The sequence below is a fragment of the Ailuropoda melanoleuca genome, chromosome 5 (genome assembly GCF_002007445.2).
Source record: "Ailuropoda melanoleuca isolate Jingjing chromosome 5, ASM200744v2, whole genome shotgun sequence".
NCBI lineage: Eukaryota > Metazoa > Chordata > Mammalia > Carnivora > Ursidae > Ailuropoda > Ailuropoda melanoleuca.
The window spans coordinates 76,018,049-76,038,396 of NC_048222.1; the positions used below are offsets into that span (position 1 = coordinate 76,018,049).

Below are 20,348 nucleotides of genomic sequence, written 5' to 3' on the forward strand. Positions count from 1 at the left end.
CCAGGAGTCCTGGTACTTTCTCCTGTCCCCACCAGTCCTGTGACCCCAGGAGAGTTGCAAACAGGTGGCTTCATACCTGCACCCCCTTCTTCCAGGGATAGATAGTGTAGCTGGTGACACTGTGTGCCTGGAAGCTCCAGCAACCTAAAGAGCACTTTGTTTTGGCAATTATGAAGCCTTTTTTGATTTCTTTAATATAAGAGATTGCTATTGCAACTTAAAAAGATAATCCCCAGATGAAACTCTAGTGCCTTTCTAATGCTTACAAAGGCTAGAAAGGAGGTGAACTCCAACTGTTTGGATGTGCTCTGGGAATATAGGGTGTTTCAGTGTGGGGATGTTCATGTTTCTAGAATCCCAAGAAGGTGCTGTGTGTGTGCAGTTTCTGGGGCAGGGAGTGCTTCTCTCGGAATGAAACACAGTTGCAGCTGTGTGTGAAAGTGGTGAGCTCTGTCTGATGTGTCCGGTATGCTGGGCGTGTGTGCGTGTGTGTGTGTGTGTGCGTGTGTGTGTGTGTGTGTGTGGCTTAGTTCTTATTGAGCCTCAAGACCTGGGTTCCGGTTTGGTGGCCTTGAACATGTCCCTCAGATCTCCTGAGCCTCAGTCTGCTCATTTTAATTTAATTTAATTTTTTCAAGTTTTACTTATTTATTTTAGAGAGAGAGAGCTCATGAGCCAGAGGGGAAGGGGTATGGGAAGAGGGACAAGCTCCCCGCTGAGTGTGGAGCCTGATGACCATGACTGCAGGGCTCCATCTCAAGACCCCAAGATAATGACCTGAGCTGAAATCAAGAGTCAGACCCTTAACCGACTGAGCCACCCAGGCCCCCCCAGTCTACTCATCTTTGAATTACGGACTTAGTGTGGTTGATTTTCAAGTTCTCTTCCAGCTGTGTCATGCTGAGAGCATCCCACTTGATTATGAGGGCCTTTTGCTTTTGGCTTTACTGTTGAATTTGGTTCTGGGTCTCTCTGTTGCTATAGGTCAGCCATTCCTTGTTTGGTTGACTGCTCAGTCAGCTTCTGCACCTAAGTTGTTGCTGTCTGAAAAACTGGAAATTAGCTTTTCAGAAATTCTCTTACTCAATGAAAATGCAGGAAGCTTGTGCATGAAACTCACTCGTCAAACACGCGCGCGCGCACACACACACACACACAGAGCAAGAAACCACAGGGCCTATCGGTTTGTCGTCATCGAGCAGACGAGAACAGTGCAGAAAACTCTAGGCAGAGAGGAAATGAACTTGAGAGAAGGGGGAACACATAGCAGGGAGGAGAAAAAGAGGGCGGGAGTGGAAGCAGAGAGCTGCAGGGCTGGGGTGCCGGCATGTTGGGAGGATGGAAGAAGTGGCAGTGAAACAGGGCTTCCTGTACCTTCTGCAGCAGCAGACTTTTGGGAAGGTAAGAGCAAGGCTGCGCTGGGCTGGGCAGAGGGGCTGGGGGGCTGCTAGAAATTCCTGGGGAGGAAGAGGAGCCCCTGAATGTTTCAAAACCTTTACGGGAAGGTGAGCACTGTGCCACCCGCCACGTTAGACCCAGAGCTCAATCTTAGGAGCAGTCTTCCCTTAGCAGCCACTTGCTTCCCCCACCAGGCCCCAAACTCTTTGCTCTTTGCAGACATCTGCTCTTTGCAGACGGCTGTTCTGTTCGCCAGCGGGGAGAGGGTAAAGGGGGGCCATGACTCCATTTCTTGCCTCTTTTGCTCTGTGGTAACTTCTCACAGGGATGCTTGGGAAGGGAAGGGAAGGGGCAATGGAAGGGATAATTTGGGGTTGCAGTGGAGGCTCCTTCTCCCTTTCCTGCTCCAGTGGGGTTAGTTGGGCTGGAGGTAAGCTTGAGCTGGGGTCTCTGTGGCCAGCCTCCTTTTCCTTTATTGGCCTCCTTAAATGAGGAAGTTCTCTTTCCCTCAGCTGATTCATACCAGGGCTTCTCTGTCTCTCTCATGACCCAACCTGTCAAGGGATGAAGCAGGAAGGTTTAAGAGGGCGGACTAAAGTTCTTGGCCTCTGGCCTTCTGTAGGACCTTGCACAGAGCCAGAACGGTGGTCTCTGGTTGGGGCCCTCATGCCGCCCTCTCATCCTTCCTCTGGGCTTCAGGGACTCGTAGAATTTTTGCCCTTCGACTTGGATCTTGGCTGGGCCTGCCTTGCAGTCTGCCTCCACGGGCTCACTCTTGTGCACTTCTGCCTTTGGCATTCCACTTGCTGTCACTGCCTCTTCCTTGGTTGTGGGGGGCAGATCTCCAACGATTTCTAATTGCTAAGGTCCTGTTATTCTCTCTGACCCCTTGGGTCTCCTGTGATCTTTGCCTCTCTCCTTGTCCCCGAATGCCACCCTATGACCTTTCCCATGCTTCCTCCTCTCCCCTTTGGTCTCCATCTCTCTATTTCTGGGTGGCTCCCTCTCGGCACCCCACCTGCCATGCATCTGGATTCAGAAATGGCGCCGGTTTGGGGCTGTGCTGTATGGAGAGTCAGACTGCGCCTTGGCCCGGCTGGAGCTCCAGGATGGCCCAGAGAAGCCACGCCGGGGAGAGGCCGCCAGGAGGGTGATCCGCCTCAGTGACTGCCTACGTGTGGCTGAGGCAGGCGGGGAGGCCAGCAGCCCCCGGGACACCAGTGCCTTCTTTCTGGAGACCAAGGAGCGCCTGTACCTGCTGGCAGCCCCCGCCACAGAGCGCAGTGACTGGATCCAGGCCATCTGCCTCTTGGCCTTCCCTGTGAGCCATCCACGGGTACAGAAAGGGCGAGGGGGCACGGCATGTGGGAGTGGGGGCACTCGGTACTTGCTGTCGGCAGGTGTTATAAGAGCCAAGGTCAGGATGCTGGGGGCGGTTCCTGGGGGGGGGCAGTCCAGAATGCAGACAGGGACAGCAGGCTGAGTGTGCTCTGGAGGAAGGCCTGGGCCGGAGGTGGGGCTGGGCATGGGTGACAGTGGTGAGACCCTGGCCTCTTCCTCAGGGCCAGAGGAAGGAGCTGCTGGGGTCAGCGGGGAAGGGCAGCCGGCCCTGCATGGAGGAGAATGAACTGTACAGCAGCACGACCGCAGGTGAGGGGCTGCCTCTTCCCCAGGGGGCGCCCTCCCCAGGGCTGTGGTGGGGTGGGGCTGTGGGCCACAGCCACGTCTGAGTCTTCCTGCCCTGTGGTTGCCCCCAGCCTCGGCCAGCCCCCTTATCAGCCTCTCTGCATCGCTTCCGGGAGAGGCCCAGGGTGGGGGAGCCTGGCCTGCCCTGAGCGGCAGGCCTTCACCCGTGGCTCACTCCCTCTTGCCCAGGCCCTGCTACTGGGAGAGGGCAAGGCTGGGGGGTTCAGTGAAGGGGCTGCTCTTGGACTCTCTGTCCTTCTCTGTTTGAGAAGAGAAGGTTTTTTTTCCTGCGGATTTAAGGTGTCCTGTGGCAAGGGAGCTTTCTGCTAACAAGGCAGTCCCTTCTTGTGATGTCTAGCCCCCTGGGTTGGGTGTGTGTGTGTGTGGGGGGGCAGATGGACACAGGGTGACATTCAAGCTCCACCTCACAGAGGGCGCTGGGTGGCGTCAGCAGTGGGTGGGTAGGCTGAGAGCTGGGAGGGCAGAGTCAGCTGCATCTGCGGCCATGACAATAGGACTTGGGGAGGTGGCTGGGTGTGGGGGGGGGCGGAGATTAGATGGAGAAGACAAGGCTGTGGCTCTGGCAACAGCGGCAGGAAGGATGTGGGCACGAGGTTGGGGTGCATGTGGCTAGGGCATGATGCCGACTAGGGTAGGGGGTGGAGGTATCTGGCATTTTGGGGAGTATGACCTATCCTCGGGCAGCTCAGCCTTCAAGATGTGGGCTCTGGAGTCATGGGCACATGGCTAATGCTTTTTCTGGAAGCCTCTGGCACACTTATTTAGAGCAGGGCAGTGTTGAGGCAGGCCAGCTGTTTCCCATTAGCTGCCTTCTCCTCCTCTTCCCTCTTCTCCTCAGTAGCCCCCCGCAAGGAGTTTGCTGTGACCATGAGACCCACAGAAGCCAGTGAGAGGTGCCGGCTCCGGGGATCCTATACCCTCCGGGCTGGGGAGACTGCCCTGGAGCTGTGGAGTGGTCCTGAGCTGGGCACCCAGCTGTATGAGTGGCCCTACAGGTTTCTGAGGCGCTTTGGGCGGGACAAGGTAAGCAGGGGCCGCCACAGGGAGGCTGAAAGAAGGGAGAGCTGTGAGAGAAGTGATTGTCAGGGGGAGGGCAAAGGGGCTCTCAAAGGAGGAGAAAATGGGAGGAGGAAGGAAAGACAGAGATAAAAGCTGAAGAAAAACAGCCAGTGGGGAGAGAGCTGGGGGTAGGGTGGGGGCGGGGGAGAGTGAGGGGGTGGAAGGACAGGAGAACAGGAAGAGGTAGAGAGGTCAGAGGGGTAAATGGTGGCTGGCATTACTGCGGTTGAATGTACACCAGGCTCCGTGCTGGATGGATGGGAGGGAGAAGGAAGGGAGAAGAGTGAGAGCTTTGCTTGTTAAGGAAACAGCCCAGAGGGAGGAGAACCAGCTTGCGGAGAAGCTCCCCCAGTTCCTGTGGAGGGAGGGAAGCTAGAGGTGACAGGTTTGTGGTTGGGAGCTGGGTCCAGGGGAAGTGACCCCACCCTGTGGCCTGGCTAATAATCTCCTTTGCCCTCCACCCAGGTAACCTTTTCCTTCGAGGCAGGCCGGCGCTGCGTCTCTGGAGAGGGCAGCTTTGAGTTCGAAACCCGGCAAGGCAACGAGATCTTCTTGGCCCTGGAAGAAGCCATTTCTGCCCAGAAGAACAGCGCCCCTCCTGGGCCCCAAACCCAGCCAGCCACAGTCCCTGCGGTGCTGCCGCGGCCAGAAAGCCCCTACTCCCGGCCCCACGACTCACTGCCACCTCCGTCGCCCTCTACGCCAGTGCCTACCGCCCGGCCACGGGGCCCAGAGGGGGAGTATGCAGTGCCTTTCGATGCAGTGGCCCGTAACCTGGGGAAGAGCTTGAGGGGCACCCTGGTGGTCCCTCCCCCACCCCCAGCGGACCCTCTGTATGACAGCATTGCGGAGCACCCGGCCCCGCCACCCGACCACATATACGATGAGCCTGAAGGAGTGGCTGCCCTGTCCCTGTACGACAGCCCACAGGAGCCCCAGGGGGAGGCCTGGAGGAGGCAGGCCACAGTGGACAGGGACCCCGGCAGCCTCCAGCACGTCTACCCAGCAGGGCAGGACTTCTCTGCCTCTGGCTGGCCACAGGGAACAGAGTATGACAACGTCATACTTAAGAAGGGCCCAAAGTGATGGGGGTGGAGAAGGCATGGACCTTATCAAATACAGGTGCTGAAGCCTGCCCGTCCTCACAGGGGGTCGGGTCGGAGGCCCATGAGAAGGAGCAGGAGGCTGGCTGGGGGGAAGCCTCCCTTCTACTTTCTGCCGGTTACTCCTCTGGCCGCTGCATTCCAGGAACTTCCTTTTGCTCCTTCTGGAACCCTGGGCTTGGCCTGCCTTAGTCTGGTCTGCGGAATTGACCCTCCCAGGGCCTGCCACATGAGTCACCCTCCCGTGCAGGAAGAGTGCCTGAAAGTGACACACCCTCCTCCTACCCTTTTCCACTTCCTCTTCTTTCCTTCATCTGCCTAAAGGAACCTTGGGCATTGAGGGCAGAGGACAAACGGATGTCAGCAAAGTGCCCTGGACCCTTGGCTTGTGCAGGCCTCCCGCCTGCTGTTCATAGCCCTGGTTCTAGGCACCCGGGAGGATGGCTGTAGCTTTCTGTAGGTTTTGGACTTCTCTGTGGCATTAAACATTTCTGGAATATCTTTGTGTGGCATCAGTGCTGTGGGGTGGGGATGGGACAGCCACAGCCCTCCTGGGGAAGAATGCTTCAAATGGCTGCCATTAATACCTCCTGTGCCAGCAGCAAGATCCTCTCTGAGCCTAGGCTGGGTCTCAAGCATTTGTCCACAGAAGAGCAGGTCTGTGAAAGTCAGGGCACCTTGGGAAAGCTGTTTAAGCATCTCTGACCCTTTGCTAGTTTAGGGTCAAGCCCAGGAAAATAGTGGGGAAGCAGGGCATGTATGCGAACAGTTGCACTGGAGGGTGGGTAAGAGCTGGCACTTACAGAGCCTCTTGTGCACTAGGAGTGGGACTAAGGAGCGGGCTGGCCCCAGATCGCATCGATCCCTTGCCTTCCTATGACTTGTCTTCTCTGTCCACCAGGTATGCTCTGAGAGCCCTTCCTGCTTCGTCATTCTCCAGAGACCCTCAGTATCCCACTTCCCTGCAGGTCAGCCTCTGTGCCCTGTACCCTCCTGTCTCATCAAAACCTGCTCTCAGTTGATGTCAGTATTACGCCGTGTCATGTCAATACACTTCTGCTGCCAGCCAATTCAGCCAATATTCTGGAGCATTGTCAGACTAGACGGCCCTGGCCTCAAGATGCTGACGGCCCCCAGGGGGCTGAGACAAGGATACAGGTGCCTATTACAAGAGGGGGCATTCGTGCCACAAGAGGTGAATCAGGGTCCTGGGGGCCAGAGGAAGCAGCAGTTTATCATGGGACATATGAAGACAGACTTCGTGTGGAAGGTGGGTCTCCAAGGGTGGGAAGGAACCTGATGAAGATTAAAGGAGTGTGTGAAGAGAGCATCATGGGCGGAAAAGTGAGCGTGAGTGGAGGTATGTAGGTGCTCAGAAACCATTTCCACGTCCAGAGTGGAGGGAGCACGCAGCCATCCAGTTGGGAAGGCAGGTTCCAACCATGTTGTAGAAGGAGGGATTCGAGGGGAAGGAAGAATGACGAAGCTTTTGAGCAGAGAGTCCCAGAAGAGCTGTTCATTAGGGCAATAGCCCCACCAGCCCTGTGAAAAATGGGACTGAGGTCAGGATGGTTTGAGGCTGCACTGGAAGGAGAAATTCAGAAAAGAATGGACTCAGAAGATGTTAAGATAGGGCCTGCAGATCTTGGAGTCATATTGGGTATGGAGCACAGAGAAATGGAGTTTCTGGAAAGATTCAGGCTTTGGGAAAAAGGTGAGCTTCGTTTCTGACGTGTAGAGGTTAAGCTGGGTTTATTGTATCCAGCTAGAAGAGTCCGAAAAGCGCTGGAAAGGGGATCCAGAGCTTAGGAGGGAAATGAGATAGAGCCTCTCCGGTATGTTGTGATCCACGTGTTGTTGTTGTTGTTGTTGTTTTAAGATTTTATTTATTTATTTGACAGAGAGAGGCAGCGAGAGAGGGAACACAAGCAAGGGGAGTGGGAGAGGGAGAAGTAGGCATCCCGCCCAGCAGGGAGACCAATGCGGGGCTCGATTCCAGGACCCCTGGGATCAGGCCTTGAGCCGAAGGCAGCCGCTTAACGACTGAGCCACCCAGGTGCCCCTGTGATCCACGTTTTATCTAATCCACGCCTTTGTCCCTTATTAAGGGAAGTTGAGGCAATGGGTGAGCAGGTTAGAGACAGAGCACTGCCTCTTTTGTCTGTGCCAAAGGGCTGTCCCTGTGGCCACTGTCCAGCCTCAGAATACACTGGAGGCAGGAAGGCCGAGGCCTCTAAGGGCTTCAGTCATTCCCCTCCCCAGGCCAGGGCAGGAGCTGGGGGACTCCTAAGCAAGGACGCTACATTCCTCATTTCCTCAGGTGGCACTTGAGGTGGACGTCCCAGCTCATCCCGGCAGGGGGCAGTGTTAGCCTGTGGAAAAGGCCACTGGGGGCTTAGCCGCCGCCAGGTGTGGGGGCTTGGTCCTGAAGGAGGGAACTTACGTGTTCGCTAAAAGAATGGAGGATAACCTGAGGAACTGGTATGTCAGAGCTTGCCCCTTCAGGTACTGAAATCCCACTTGGAGCCCTGCAGACCGTGCCTCCGAGCGGTGTGGGACCCTCAGCTGAAATTGCCCCCTCCTCCTCGCTTTCCTCTCCCTGGAGATCCAGGGACATCTGAGTTCTTCTGTTCTTTGCTCTAAAGGGAAGTGGTAGATGGGCCCCTAGGGAAAGGTGGTGTGAGCGCGGGAGGGCAGGGGAAGTGGAGCATTTGGGGAAGTTGGGAGGGGTAATGAAAGTCCTTGAGGCAGCTGTTAAGGACAATGACTGTGCCGTCGTCTTAGAAGACACGACCAGGTGGGTGGGTCACCCTACAGAGGGCGGTGTCAGGGCCAGTGCAGCCAGCCCAACCACACTGTCGCCTAGGACGTCGTGCCTCATCCCTTAGCCCATGCCACGTCCTGCCCCACCCAGAGCGGGGGAGCGAGGAGGGGAGTGACACAGACCCATCCCCTGCCTTCGTGGGGCCCACACACAGAGTGGCTATGCAGGAGATGTTGGCCGAATGGATTAGTGACCAGGTGGGCCTTAGGGATCCATCTCAAACAGAAACACAGAGGTAAAGCCTTCCTTGAAGAGTTTCTGTGCCAGCCTGGCTGTCAGAGGCAAATTCATAGGTAAGGAAACAGACTGGTCTCGAGGGGACAGGGCAACGTAAGACCAAGTGACCGTTCTACAGGAAGGGTCCTCGAGGCTCCAGGGTCTGCTACCTGGCAGCTGCTCTGCTGTGACCGGGACACTTAGAAACTGCTTTTATTGGCTAATCATTATGCAGAGGTGACACTGGGGCAGGGGAGAATGGCATCATGAATGGTGCCTAGCATGGAGGTGTGTGCACAGAGTCACGTCAGTGCGCAGGTGCACACGCAAGCACACCATGTCGTTCTTCCTGTTTCTGTTCTCTCTCTTGCCCTGTTTTGTATTTTCTTTTTTCGAGAGCATGAGTGGTGTGTGTGTGTGTGTGTGTGTGTGTGTGTGTATTTTGTCCTGTGGTCTACCCTGTAAGTCTGCTCTGGGCTAGTGGTGGGGGCATCCAGGGCCCCCTGGTCAGTTCCCACCTTGACACCTCAGAATATACGGAGGTCCAGATTGCCTGGGCCTCTCTGCTCACTTAGACTCCTCCCTACTGGCTGCACTCAAGCTGTTGCTGCCACCACCTTCAGCGGTGATGCTAACCAGCCTCCCGCCTCCTGCCTCCTGGGCACTGATTCAATTAGCCTAGGTGCCCACCTCCTGCAAGGGCTATTTATAAAATCAGCTGGGGCCGCTGGAGACTTCAGGGAGGGCAGGCCTGGGAAGCGGGGGGGGGGGTCAGCGAGAGACAGAGGGAGGTAGTGGAATGGGTGGGGGGTTGTGGGCAGGGACATCTGATCTGATCAGGCACCGGGCTGGCTTCCCCTGGCAAGCAGCTGCACCTCACTGCCCTGCTCCGACCCTCGGCTCCCAGGCCGGTCCAATGCCAGCCAGCAAGGAGCAGGGCCCATCCATCCCCCCGCCTTGGCCAGGCTTGCCCCTCTCCTGCCGGCCTCTCTCTCATGTCTGCAGCCCTCTTCTTGATGCCAGCTCCTGGATCCCTGGGCTGGACAGAGGTAGCTGGTGAGTTCAGGACGGGTTGTGGGTGGGGGAGTACCAGGTTCGGAGGGATCTGGTGGGGAGCCAGAGTCCCAGGCTGGGGTTAAGTAATTCCAGGACCTGCATCCCGGGGCAGGATGGGGTCAGCCTTCCGCTTTCAGACGGGGCTAGGGAGAGTGGCATGAAGTCGTGCCTGAAGAGACGATGCAGTTGGGGTGACAGTCATGCTCTTGAATGTGCACAGCGTTTCCTGATGTATAAGCGGCTTTGGGGGCAGTTTGGGGGCCTGACGACCTGCATTCAAGTTCTGCCTGCTGCTGTTCACTCTGCATCTTTGTGCATCTGCTGTGAGCATCTGAGTGCACATCTGTAAGATGGAAATACCAACACTGTGCTTCTCAGAGGTTCGTGGTGAAGACTGAGTGCGGGAGTAGCCACAGGGCTCCTAGAGCAGTGCCGGGCACATACAGAGTTCCCGCCTTACCCACCGTCTCACTGTACTTCCCACCGTGCGGTGAGGCACGCAGGGTGAGCTGTCCTCATCTCAAAAGCAAGGGAATAGAAGCACAGAGAAGCAGAGCCCCCTACCTTTGGGGGCTGAACTTGGGCATTCTGGAAGTGGAAGGAGCTGGTTGGGAAGGAGAAGTAGGGCTTTGACAGGAAGGAAGAATATAGTCGAGGAGAGGGCAGGGGAGCCACATCAAAGGCCTTCCAGCGCCAGCTAGGTGGCTTCTCCCGAGGGGACTCTGCCCACTTGGGCAGAGCAGCACGGGCTGGTGCTTTTAAGCCCAGAACTGGGAGAGCTTAGAAGTAGGCTGCTTTATAGACTAGAAGGCCTCTGGCTTGAGGCACAGCCAGAGAGCAGAAGCCACAGGGGAGGTCTCCCCCCTGTCATCTGAGCCTCTGCACCCACTCATGGCCTGGCAGCTGGGACCTCAGGGCAGGCGCAGGCTCCTTGCGGGGTAGGGGCACCTGGTGGTCCCACTGGCCTGCCTGCCAACTGGCAGGGTCAAAACAGCGGCTGTGGAGCCACTGCCCTGCAGGCAGCAGAGGGTGCTGGGAGGGGGAGGCTGAAGGGAAAGTGGCAGAAGGGACGCAGAGACCTGTGAAGGAGTTGGCTCTCTCGAACTGGACTGCAGATGTCCTGAGGGTGGATTCACTGTTTACCTACTTTATTGTTGCCCTCACAGCACAGACCGCAATGCCTGGTTACAGGGGAGGCACAGATAATTATTTCCTGTTGGAAAGAGTAAATGAAGCCCACTTGGCTTGAGGGGAACTCAGGGGGTCCTGGATGTGTCATGGTTTGGGAACCGAGGGACTCCCCATCCAGAAACATTCCCCAACCGACTCCAGGATTCCCAACACCGGCTTTTCCGGAGGCCCTTCCTCTCCCATCAGGCCTCTTCATTTTTATTTATTTATTTATTTATTTATTTATTTATTTATTTATTTATAAAATTTTTAAATTATGTTATGTTAGTCACCATACAGCAGGCCTCTTTATTTTTTATTTTATTATTTTTTTAAAGATCTTATTTATTTGACAGAGAGACACAGCAAGAGGGAACACAAGCAGGTGGAGTGGGAGAGGGAGAAGCAGGCTTCCCACTGAGCAGGGGAGCAGGGAGCCTGATGTGGGGCTCGATCCCAGAACGCTGGGATCAGGGCCTGAGCTGAAGGAGCTGAAGGCAGATGTTTAACGACTGAGCTACCCAGGCGCCCCACAGCAGGCCTCTTTAAAATGCGAAGTGAGGATGGGCAAGTGGGAGTGGCGTGGTCCAACGACTGGGCAGGAGGCAGGGAGGAGGGGCTCAGGGGGAGAACGGCCCTGACTGGTCTAGAGGAAGGGTTTGGTGGGCGCTGCTCCCTGATGCAGCCCAGAAGCCCGCAGCCAGGCGCACTGGCGCGGGGGCGGGGGGCACAGACAGCGCCTTGGCTCAGGGCCAGCTTCCTCGGGGCCCGGCTCTGCCTAGAATGGCAGGCCGGCAGGACTCTGGCTGGTGCCCACCTGTCTTCTGGTGCCCGTGAGGGCGTCTCAGCCCCGCTCCTCCACAGCTGTGCCCTCTGGGGGCCCTGGGAGCTGAGAAACCCCTCTCCTGTGACCTTTCAAGCAGCGGAACATCAGCCAGAAGGGGTCTTAGTAACCCTCTCGCCTGAGTCCTTACCTTCCACTTAAGGAAACTGAGGCCAACTTAATTTTTAATCCCTCTCAGATGTGTTTACATTTTATTAGAGATTTTTACAGTTGTGCTTAATGCAAAAGAACACATCGCTGATGCCGAGTCTTGTGACACCCACAGGGAGATCATTTTCAGTCTTTTAGGTGCATAGAGGAGGGACAAAGGGGCGGGGATTCCTGATTGCCCTACTCTACTATCTCTGAGCAAAGCTGTCTTCACTCCCCCAATGTCACCCCTGCAAGTCCCTGAGCAAATGCCCAGGGGTACGAGCCCGAGGCCCAGGTTAATTAGGGGCAGCTTAGATTGAGGCTGTTCATTTTCTGCTGGTTACCTCACTGATCCATATAGGAAGGAATGCTATGCAGTCCTATTCTCTTTCTATTTTCCTCCAATAACTACCCCCTTCCGGCCCCCACTCTGAGTTCCTTGCCTGTGTTATCCTTGGCCCTAATTCCCAGCGGCAGCATTCCTCAGCAGGGTAGTGGCCAGCTGGGTCTGGGCTCCCAGGTTCCTGCTTCCCCCTGCAGACAGGAACAACTCACTCCATGAGCCTGTATGGGGCAAGGGCAGCTGAAGGACTGGTAGGAGGAGAGGGAGAGTGGAGAGGCAGATGGTTGGACCTGGCTGGATGGGAAGGTATGGAACACAAGAAGGAACAAACTGAGGTGGTGACTGGGCAAGGGACCAGAGGTTCCAGCAAGATGGGGAGGGGGAATCCCTAGGGGAGCTTGGGGGAGAGCAGTTGGGATAAGACCATGCTGCCTAGTCACAAAGGAAGGAGAAGCCTTAAGAAGTTATAGTCTGTGAACAGCAGAGTGGTCACCAAAGCCAGGTTCAAGTGCTGCCAGGTGCTTGGGAGGCTGGTTTGTTTAGAACTGGAGTTATGCCTGAGAACCAGTGAGAAGAATCCTGGTTCTCAAGGACTGCTGGCTGAGATGGAGTGGGAAGCTGGCTGGGTCTAGGGGTGCGAGGTGGTGCTGGGGGAAGGATGGAGGGGGTCAGGGGAGCATGACCCGCCAAGGTGGGCTCATCCGGGCCTGGCTGGGCATCGAGTAGGGGCACAGAGCGCTCAGCAGGCCTTCGTGGACCTGGGAGGCTGGAGAGGAGTAGGCAGTAGGAACTGGCATTCAGAGCCAGGCGTCCAGTGTCTGGGACCTGCAGTGCCAGCTGGGCAGATCTGAGCAGCCAAGCCCAGCCTGAACCTTAGGCAGGGACTGGGCCACCTACCTCCCTGCAGGCATTTGGACCTTCAGGCTTTGTCAGATCCTGATAGCCAACCTGTGCTTTCCTGCTCCTGCTTTCTGGCTTGGCTGGCTTAGCACAGTGTCCTGCCTCCCAGTAGATACAATAGAACTGTCTCCTTAAAAAAAAAAAAAAAGCCTTTGATTCCTTTGATGGTGAAGGCAACGAGGAGGGCAGCAGTACAGAGGGCTCTGGGCTTGGGGCATCTCTGTTCAGCAACTCTGTGCTCTTAACCTTGTATGTTCATGATGGGGACAATATGGGATACCAGACAGAACACTGAACTAGGAGCCTTGATCCCTGCTCTGCCACTAACTGGCCATGGGATGCTAGGCAAGTCACTCCCCCTCTCTGAGCCCTGGTTTTTTCTATCTGCAAAGTGATAGGGCTGGATTAGAAGACCTTTAAGGTTCTCATTAACTCTATAGTCTTTTGTTTTAGGGCAATTGCCAAGGACAGCAAGGCAGCGGGAATGACTTCAACAAGAGGGAGTATGGGAAATAGGAGTTCAAAATCTTAATTTAAACATATAGTGGGCCCACAGCTGGGGTTCAGACGTGTCTGGAGAACTGGTAGGGTGGGTCCTCAAGCAAGGGAGACAGAGGAGCTTCCTGGAAGAGACCTCACCGTAAAGGAAGGAGACGGCATTGCAGCATCTCTGTGTGTGGCTGTACAGGCTGGGCAATGAACAATGCTAGAGGGCTCGTGAACATGACAAGCTTGCTCAAGGAATAGAGCACAAGTTGTCAGACAGATGGGGTGCTTTGAGGCCTGATAGCATCTGCGTGGCCACCATACAGTGCCACAGGCTGTGCACTCCACAAGTGCCATTTGCATAGACCACAGTGGAGCTGTGCTTGGGTATCTATCTCCCGGTCTTGTCTCTCAGCACCCCTCTTTCACTTGGAGTACTGGCTGCACACCTGGGCATTTCCTACAGTTGAGGTTGAGACAGAAAAGGGAAAATGAGAGTTTCCTTGGTTTGTCACAGGATGCCAAGCATGTCAGCAGATCCAAGGGCCTAGTACCTTAGCAGTTTCTGATGCCCAGTGGACACAGAAGAGCAGGAGCAGAAGACATAGGCATGGTGGTCTCAGTGGAGGTGGCATCAGTGCTAGAAGACAAGATGGCCGGTGCCTGAGCTAGCCATAAACATCTGAGGGGCATTTTTCGTGGACTGGGGTCCTTTGTTAGCAGGTGCCTGCAAAGGGCTGTAAAATCCTGTGTCACCTTCCTTGGAGGGTGGCCTCAGAGCTCTCCCTCAGTGCAGCCGCCTTTCCTCCCTCCTATGGTCCCAGCTGGGCTCACCCTCTTCCGGCTCCCAGGAATGTCTGTCTCCAAGTTTTAATCACCCCTGACCCGAACCCTTCTCTGCTCGGTGTAGCTTTCTTCCGTGCTTCTCCTCTCAGCCATACACCAGGTCCTCTTTGTTCTTTTCACAAAGGAATCATGGGGGGAGACTGCAGCTTTGGATTGTGGAAGTCACAGTCAGCCTTCAGGGCTGCCTCGTCACACTGTATCACATTATCCCGAGCACTTGGGTGTGGGTACCAGCTGGAGCTGTGGTGACAATGGCCCCTCTCCTGGACACAGGTCTTCATAGAGCCCAGAGCATTCCATGTTCTCCTCTGTTCCTTTCAAAACAGCCAGTGTTACTGTGTTTTACAGATGAGGAAACTGAAGCTCAGACTTGAGACTTGATGACTTGCTCAAGGTTACAAGGCTCCTAAGTGGCCATGTGGGACTCAGGCAAGCTCTTCCCAGCATGCACCCTGCATGGTGGATGGCACCAGGCACCCTTGGTGACGTGAGAACTTCTGAGAGGCGGTGCGGCGGAAGGGGAAGAGCATTAGTTCTAGCACTCTCTTGTGCTACCTCGGGAAGCGCTTCACCTCTCTGAGCCTTGGTTTTCTCATCTGTGAGGTAGGCTTAGGCACACCTGTCAACCTCATGGGGTGGCCACGTGGCTTAAATAAGATGGGGGGAGGGCGGGTGGAAATCGTGTGCCTCTATTCCATCATGAGTTATTATCATCTTCCAGAGTGCCCCATGGCAAATAAGTGCCTGAACTCTTATCAGCTCATATCTCGGGGGCCAGCTGAGCTTCTGAGAGGCACAGGACCGAGAGCAGTGTGAACGGGACACAGGACAGCCCCTTGGGTGCAGGTGGGAGCTACGAACTCTTAGGTCCACCTGTCCTTAGCGTGGCCAGCTGGCTCCTTCTGAAGCTTGCCAGGCGCAGCACCAACAGCCAGACCCCCTGTAAAGCACCGGGGCAGAGGGAGTCTTTGGCTCCTGTGGGAAGGCTGACGGGGCACCGAGGCTTGGGCCTGGCTCCTTTAAGAGGCTGCCTCTTCCTGCCGATCCAGACAGGGGGAGAGATGATGGATGGTCTGAAGAGGAGGGGATTGGAGCCACAAGCAGGAATGGGATGGAGAACTGACCAGCTGGCAAAATCTCCAGGAGATCAATGGAGACCATCTGAATGGAGGGCCTGCACTTTGGAGACCTGGCAGCGAGTGGCTGGGCTCCCCAGAGCCTGTTATACACTGTCCTGCTCCCAGAGAAGAGAGCAGTTCTGGCTGGAGGCCTAGTGGCCTTTCCCACCCAACCCCCAGTCTAGGATAACCCAGAAGGCTTCTCTACTGCCCTCCCCACCCCTGCCCAGGCTGTGCTCTGTTCAGGAGCTGAGGCGGTAGGTGTGTTCCTCATCTGAGAGCGCACACTGGCTCTTCAAGGTGTGCCCCTGGTAAAGCTGAGCAGGTGGGATGCGAGGCTGTTCTTCAATCACCGCGTCTGGATGCCGTCACCTTCAGAATGTCCAGGCTTGTCGCTGCTGGCCAGTGTGGGCCCCTTTAGGCCACTGATGTCTTGGGTCTTCAGGGCCTCCTCCTGCCCCCAGAAGGTGGTGCTGCAGGAGGGACAGCCCTGTCACACCATCACACCTTCTCCGGGAGGTCTGACCTGAGACACCCTGCCCACCAGCTCACACCATCCCCAGGAAGAGTGATAGAATTGGCTCAGTAGGCTGGGGTCCCCTGATGGGCAAGTTCAGACATCACCTACAAGGGTGATCTTCCTAAGTGAAGGGCCGATCTGAAGGACTCTCTGTTTTTAGGGGTCCTCCCAAGGCTAGGCTCTGCATTGGCTCCCCTGAAGCAACCCAAGCTAGGCCTGATCAGAGCTGTTGGAGGTGCCGGGGGTAGGAGACGGTGACCTGGGGTGCGGGACGTTCCTCTGCCTGGGGCCAAAGCATGTGCTTTGCACACATAGGATGCTTGGTAAGGAGGGCCCATCGCTTGGCTCACTAATCCCCTTGGCTCTGTGCAGTCTCCTGCTTCATCCATAAACATTCCAGCCTTCACGGTGGGGTCCAAAGCCCAGAGGGCCAGCATGCCAGCTCTTCTGGGCTCCTGAGGTTTTGGACCTAGTAATATGAACTAAAATGCCAGGGAATCTCCAGGAGCTTCCGACTGGGCCATTCCTGGCCCTGGTTGGGAACCACTGCTCTGGAGAGCCATAATCTCCTGAACTCACTCCTGGCCCTGGCTACCTAGACAAAGACAAAATGAGACCTTCCTGGGGGACTAAGCTGGGGAAGAGGAGCGAGCTGGACAGCTGATACACCTTTCTTGGGAATCAGGGAGAGCTGAACTGGACTTTAGATGTGGCCCCGCTGTTGGTTGTGAAATTTGGGGGCCTGACTCCCTGCTTTGTGCTCATCTGCTTTGAGGCACTCTGAGCAGGGCAGGAGGGGGCCCCCAAATATCTCCCCCATATAATACACCATTATAGCTTCACTTCATTTGCTCATGAAAGGTTTTATCATTTCTAAAGGCCTCCCTTATAAAATGCAAATACCTTTATAAAGTAGTCATGCCTTAAGATCATTATTGGCTAACATCTCAGTTATTATCATTTCAGTGGGACATAGATAACAGCCAGAAATTTGGTCTGGATAGAGGTATCTATGTGCGTATGCATGGGCGTGTGCGTGTGTTTGGGTTGAGGGTGGGAGATATAGTTTTCCATTCATTCAGCAAGTATTGATCAAACATGGGGAAGTGCCAAACAGTTTTCTTGGTCCTGGGGATCCAGAGTGAACAGAAGAGATGAAAATCTGCACTTGTGGGATTTACATTCTTTTGGGAGAGGGGGACAATAAACAAATAAAAAACAAATAAAATGTATGGGATATCAGTTTGTGCGATGGGGAAGAACCAAGCAGGGAAGGGGCTAGGATTACGGCTGGAGGAGGGGCAAACCTCCTGGTAGGAGGTGTGATAGCCTCTTGGCCTTTGCTGGCGCTGAGGCTAGAAAGGAGGCACTCACTTTCAGGTGTGCAAGTGCCATGGGACTTGCCATCTGTCCCTCCTCCTTCACTAAAGCCCCAGATCCATAGAGCTCTTGGGTCCTAGCACAGAAGACTGCGGGGAGCCAGCCCCCTGGCAGACCGGCGGGAAATGTTCCCTGGGCTGGGAGGAAGAGGGAGCAAGTGGAGCTTGCTAGCTCTGGACCAGTCAAGATTAGTGAGGAATGTGGTGCTTGCTCACCTCGCATGGCTCATTACCCAGCCCTAATCTGGGCGATTTCTCTTTTTTTTCATACCAAGATTTTGGCGGGGGGAGCAGTGGAGATATGTGGAGTTATAGGAGTCACCCTGCCGCAAAAAGTCAAGGTTTGGGATAGCACCGTGGGGGGTGGGGAGTGGGCAAGGGCTTGTTTCCCAAAGTACCTGGTTTCCTTCCCACCCTCCTTCCTTCCCTCCCTCCCTCTGTCCATTTCTCCATTCACTTTTCCTTCCCTCCCTCATTCCATCATCGAGGGTCTTCTCTGGCTAGGTAAGGCGGCAGGGGAAAAAAAGCAACAAATTCTTGATTCAAGGAGTCTAGTGGGGAGACGGGGAGAGACTCAAGCTGTGGTGTGTTTACGTGCTCAGGGGTCTGCACACATAGCACCGGAGTGTGGGTGCCTGGCTCACAGAAGGAGGCCCGAGTCTACTCGGGCATCAGGGCAGTCTTCTGGGGGGAGATGATGCAGCAGTCACACCCCCAAACTGGGAGAGCAGAAAAGGGTGCTGCTCCAGGCTGAGAGACTGCTGAGTTCGATCACTGTGGTGGGTAGAGGGCTGGCTCTGACCCCAAAGGAAACCGCCCCCCCCCACAGAAGGAAATTTGAGGGGACGCCTGGGTGGCTCAGTGGTTGAGCGTCTGCCTTCGGCTCAGGGCATGATCCCAGAGTCCTGGGATCGAGCCCCACATCGGGCTTCTCCGCTGGGAGCCTGCTTCTTCTTCTCCCACTCCCCCTGCTTGTGTTCCCTCTCTTGCTGATTGTCTCTCTCCCTGTCGAGTAAATAAATAAAATCTTAAAAAAAAAAAAAGAAGGAAATTTGAGGAAGGTCGTAGTGGGTCCAGTGGGCAAGGTGAGAGCAAGCCTGGAGCGGCATGCCTCAGAGAGCTGCACTCCTCAAGGGCAGACACAGTGGGATCCCGGAACTCTGGCCCTAGAGAAGTGGCGGGACAATGCAGTCCAGTTCAGTCCAATCCAGTCCTTTACAGATATGGAAAAGCCTGGAGGGGCCAAGAGAACTGCCCTGAGGTCCCAGAGCAGCAGGCGGAGAGGCTTCCCCCCCCTCCCCGGGCGGGGGGGGGGGGGGGGGGGGGGGGGGGGGGGGGGGGAGGGGGATTCTTCTGAGCGTGTATGCATGTATGCCCTGTGGCTGCCTTGCAGGAGCCAAGCTAACTGAGACTTCGTTGTGCCAGGCGCTGTTCCAAAGGCTTTCTGTGGATTAACTCCTGCGTCCTCACAAACCCCGTGGACGTGGGTGGGCTGCTCCTTCCTGATTTTTCAGAGGAGGAACCCAAGGCAGAGCAGGCAAGCAACTTACTCCAGGTCCCACTGCTAGTACGAGGGAGCAGGGGGTGGAGCCCGCAGTTGGCTCCCGTGGTTATCCTCTCCCCCTACAGGTGACGTGGAAAGGTGGCCCAGCTGCCCCTGCCCCACCGGGCTGGCATTGGTGGGCTTGGCACAGTCCCAGAACCCTCCCCACTGCCCCCAAATCTTAACTCCCCAGTCTCCCTGTTGCTTATGATTTTTGCAGACTCTCCAGCAGAGAAGGGTGGAGAGATACTGAATAACCAGCTCTGGGGGTGGGAGATGGGGAGGCCATTATTTTCAGCATTTGCTGATTTCCATGGTGTAAATATTCCGTAAATGGTCATTTCTCAGCCATCAGTTTGACGTCAATTGGCTTGCAAAACTCCTGAAGATCCTGCCATCGGCTCTCAATATGGAGCGACTCCAGTGCACCCCAGCCACAGGCCCCTGTTCCTTCCCCACCCTGCCTGCAGCCCCCCTTTCTCCCGTCCCCTACTCCTCACATACAGTCTGATTAGACTAGGTTCACGTAAACGGGTGTGATTTGAAAGTTCTCATCTTGGGAGGTTTGAAAACGGTTTTATTTCCTACTCTCAAAAAGAAATAATAATAAAAGATTCATGGAGTGCTTCCCACTATAATCATTTCCTGGAAGGGACCTTAGTGATTTAGTTCAAATCTCGGTTTTATAGATATGGAAAGTCTGCCCCGAGAGGAGGGACAGACCCAAAGGCACACAGCCCGAAACTCCGGAGCCACAGCGAGAAGCCTGGTCAGGCTCCTGGTCCCCTGGCTTCCTCCTGCCGCGTCTCAGCACTCTTCTGGGTTCAGTGGGGAGCGATTCACGGCAGACAGAAGAAAAACGCAGGATGAAATTTGGCTTTGCCACATACCAGCCTATGGCTTTGAGCCAGTATCTTAAATGCTTTGAGTCTTAGCTTTATCATTTTAAAATGCCGAGCTTATTAATACTTGCCTTCTGTTTCTCACAGGGGTGTTGTGAAGACCAAAAGAGATAAATGGGTAGCAAAGTACATCTAAGGGAAGGAAATACAAATGGCTCTTAAACGTATACAACGATGTTCAATCTCACTCAGAATGAGAGAAATACAAATTAAAATTACACTGATAAATAATTTTTTCACCTATCAGATTGGCAAGAGTCCAGAAATTTGATAACACATTAATAGAGAAGTTGTGAAGAAACAGCCACTCTCCTGTTTCTCGTGGGAAGATAATGTGTGTAACCTCCGTGAAGGGCAGTGTGGCCAGAGTTTTCAACATTATAAATACACAGATCTCCTGACCCAGCAATTCCACTTTGGGGAATTTATCCTACAAATATATTTGCATAAGTGCAAAGGGCCTATCTTTATGGCTATTTGTTGCAGCCTTGTTTGCAATAGGGAGAGATTCGAAGCAATGTAAATGTCCACCAAGAGGGGTCTTTTTAAGAGATTACGGTTCACCCATGTGGGGGGTACTGTGTAGCTGTAAACAGGAAATAGAAGGGAAGTTTGGGACGATGGACCAGACATACTGTCAAGTGCAGAAAAGCAAGGTAGAGAACAGTATGTACAGCATTCTGCATTTCATGTTTTAAAAAAGGAGGATATAGGAATATTTGCCTGTGTCTACACAACGAAACTCCAGAAAGATCTCTGAGGAACTAATAACAGGTGGCCACTGATAGGGGATGAGGTTGGG

At 54.9% G+C, this 20,348-nt stretch overlaps 1 protein-coding gene and 1 long non-coding RNA gene across 5 annotated transcripts; both read left to right on the forward strand.

Annotated features, from left to right (window-relative positions):
* Positions 1 to 1,175: 1,175 nt before the first annotated feature.
* Positions 1,176 to 5,768, forward strand: DOK2 (docking protein 2). 4 transcript variants are annotated; one of them, XM_011219174.3, is made up of 5 exons: positions 1,176 to 1,401; positions 2,438 to 2,734; positions 2,961 to 3,048; positions 3,944 to 4,128; positions 4,630 to 5,768. In XM_011219174.3, exons 1-5 carry the CDS (start codon positions 1,339 to 1,341, stop codon positions 5,248 to 5,250), a joined length of 1,254 nt encoding a protein of 417 aa, XP_011217476.1. In that variant the 5' UTR covers positions 1,176 to 1,338; the 3' UTR covers positions 5,251 to 5,768. The 4 variants fall into 4 exon arrangements, with proteins under 4 accessions (XP_011217476.1, XP_019650289.1, XP_002914830.1 ...); XM_019794730.2 differs by having other exon boundaries at positions 3,947 to 4,128; XM_002914784.4 differs by having other exon boundaries at positions 2,438 to 2,719.
* A 5,186-nt stretch (positions 5,769 to 10,954) lies between these two features.
* On the forward strand, positions 10,955 to 16,945 carry LOC117802393. Its single transcript, XR_004625754.1, has 2 exons — positions 10,955 to 12,158; positions 14,433 to 16,945. It is a non-coding gene; the product is annotated as an uncharacterized LOC117802393 (long non-coding RNA).
* Positions 16,946 to 20,348: the final 3,403 nt, after the last annotated feature.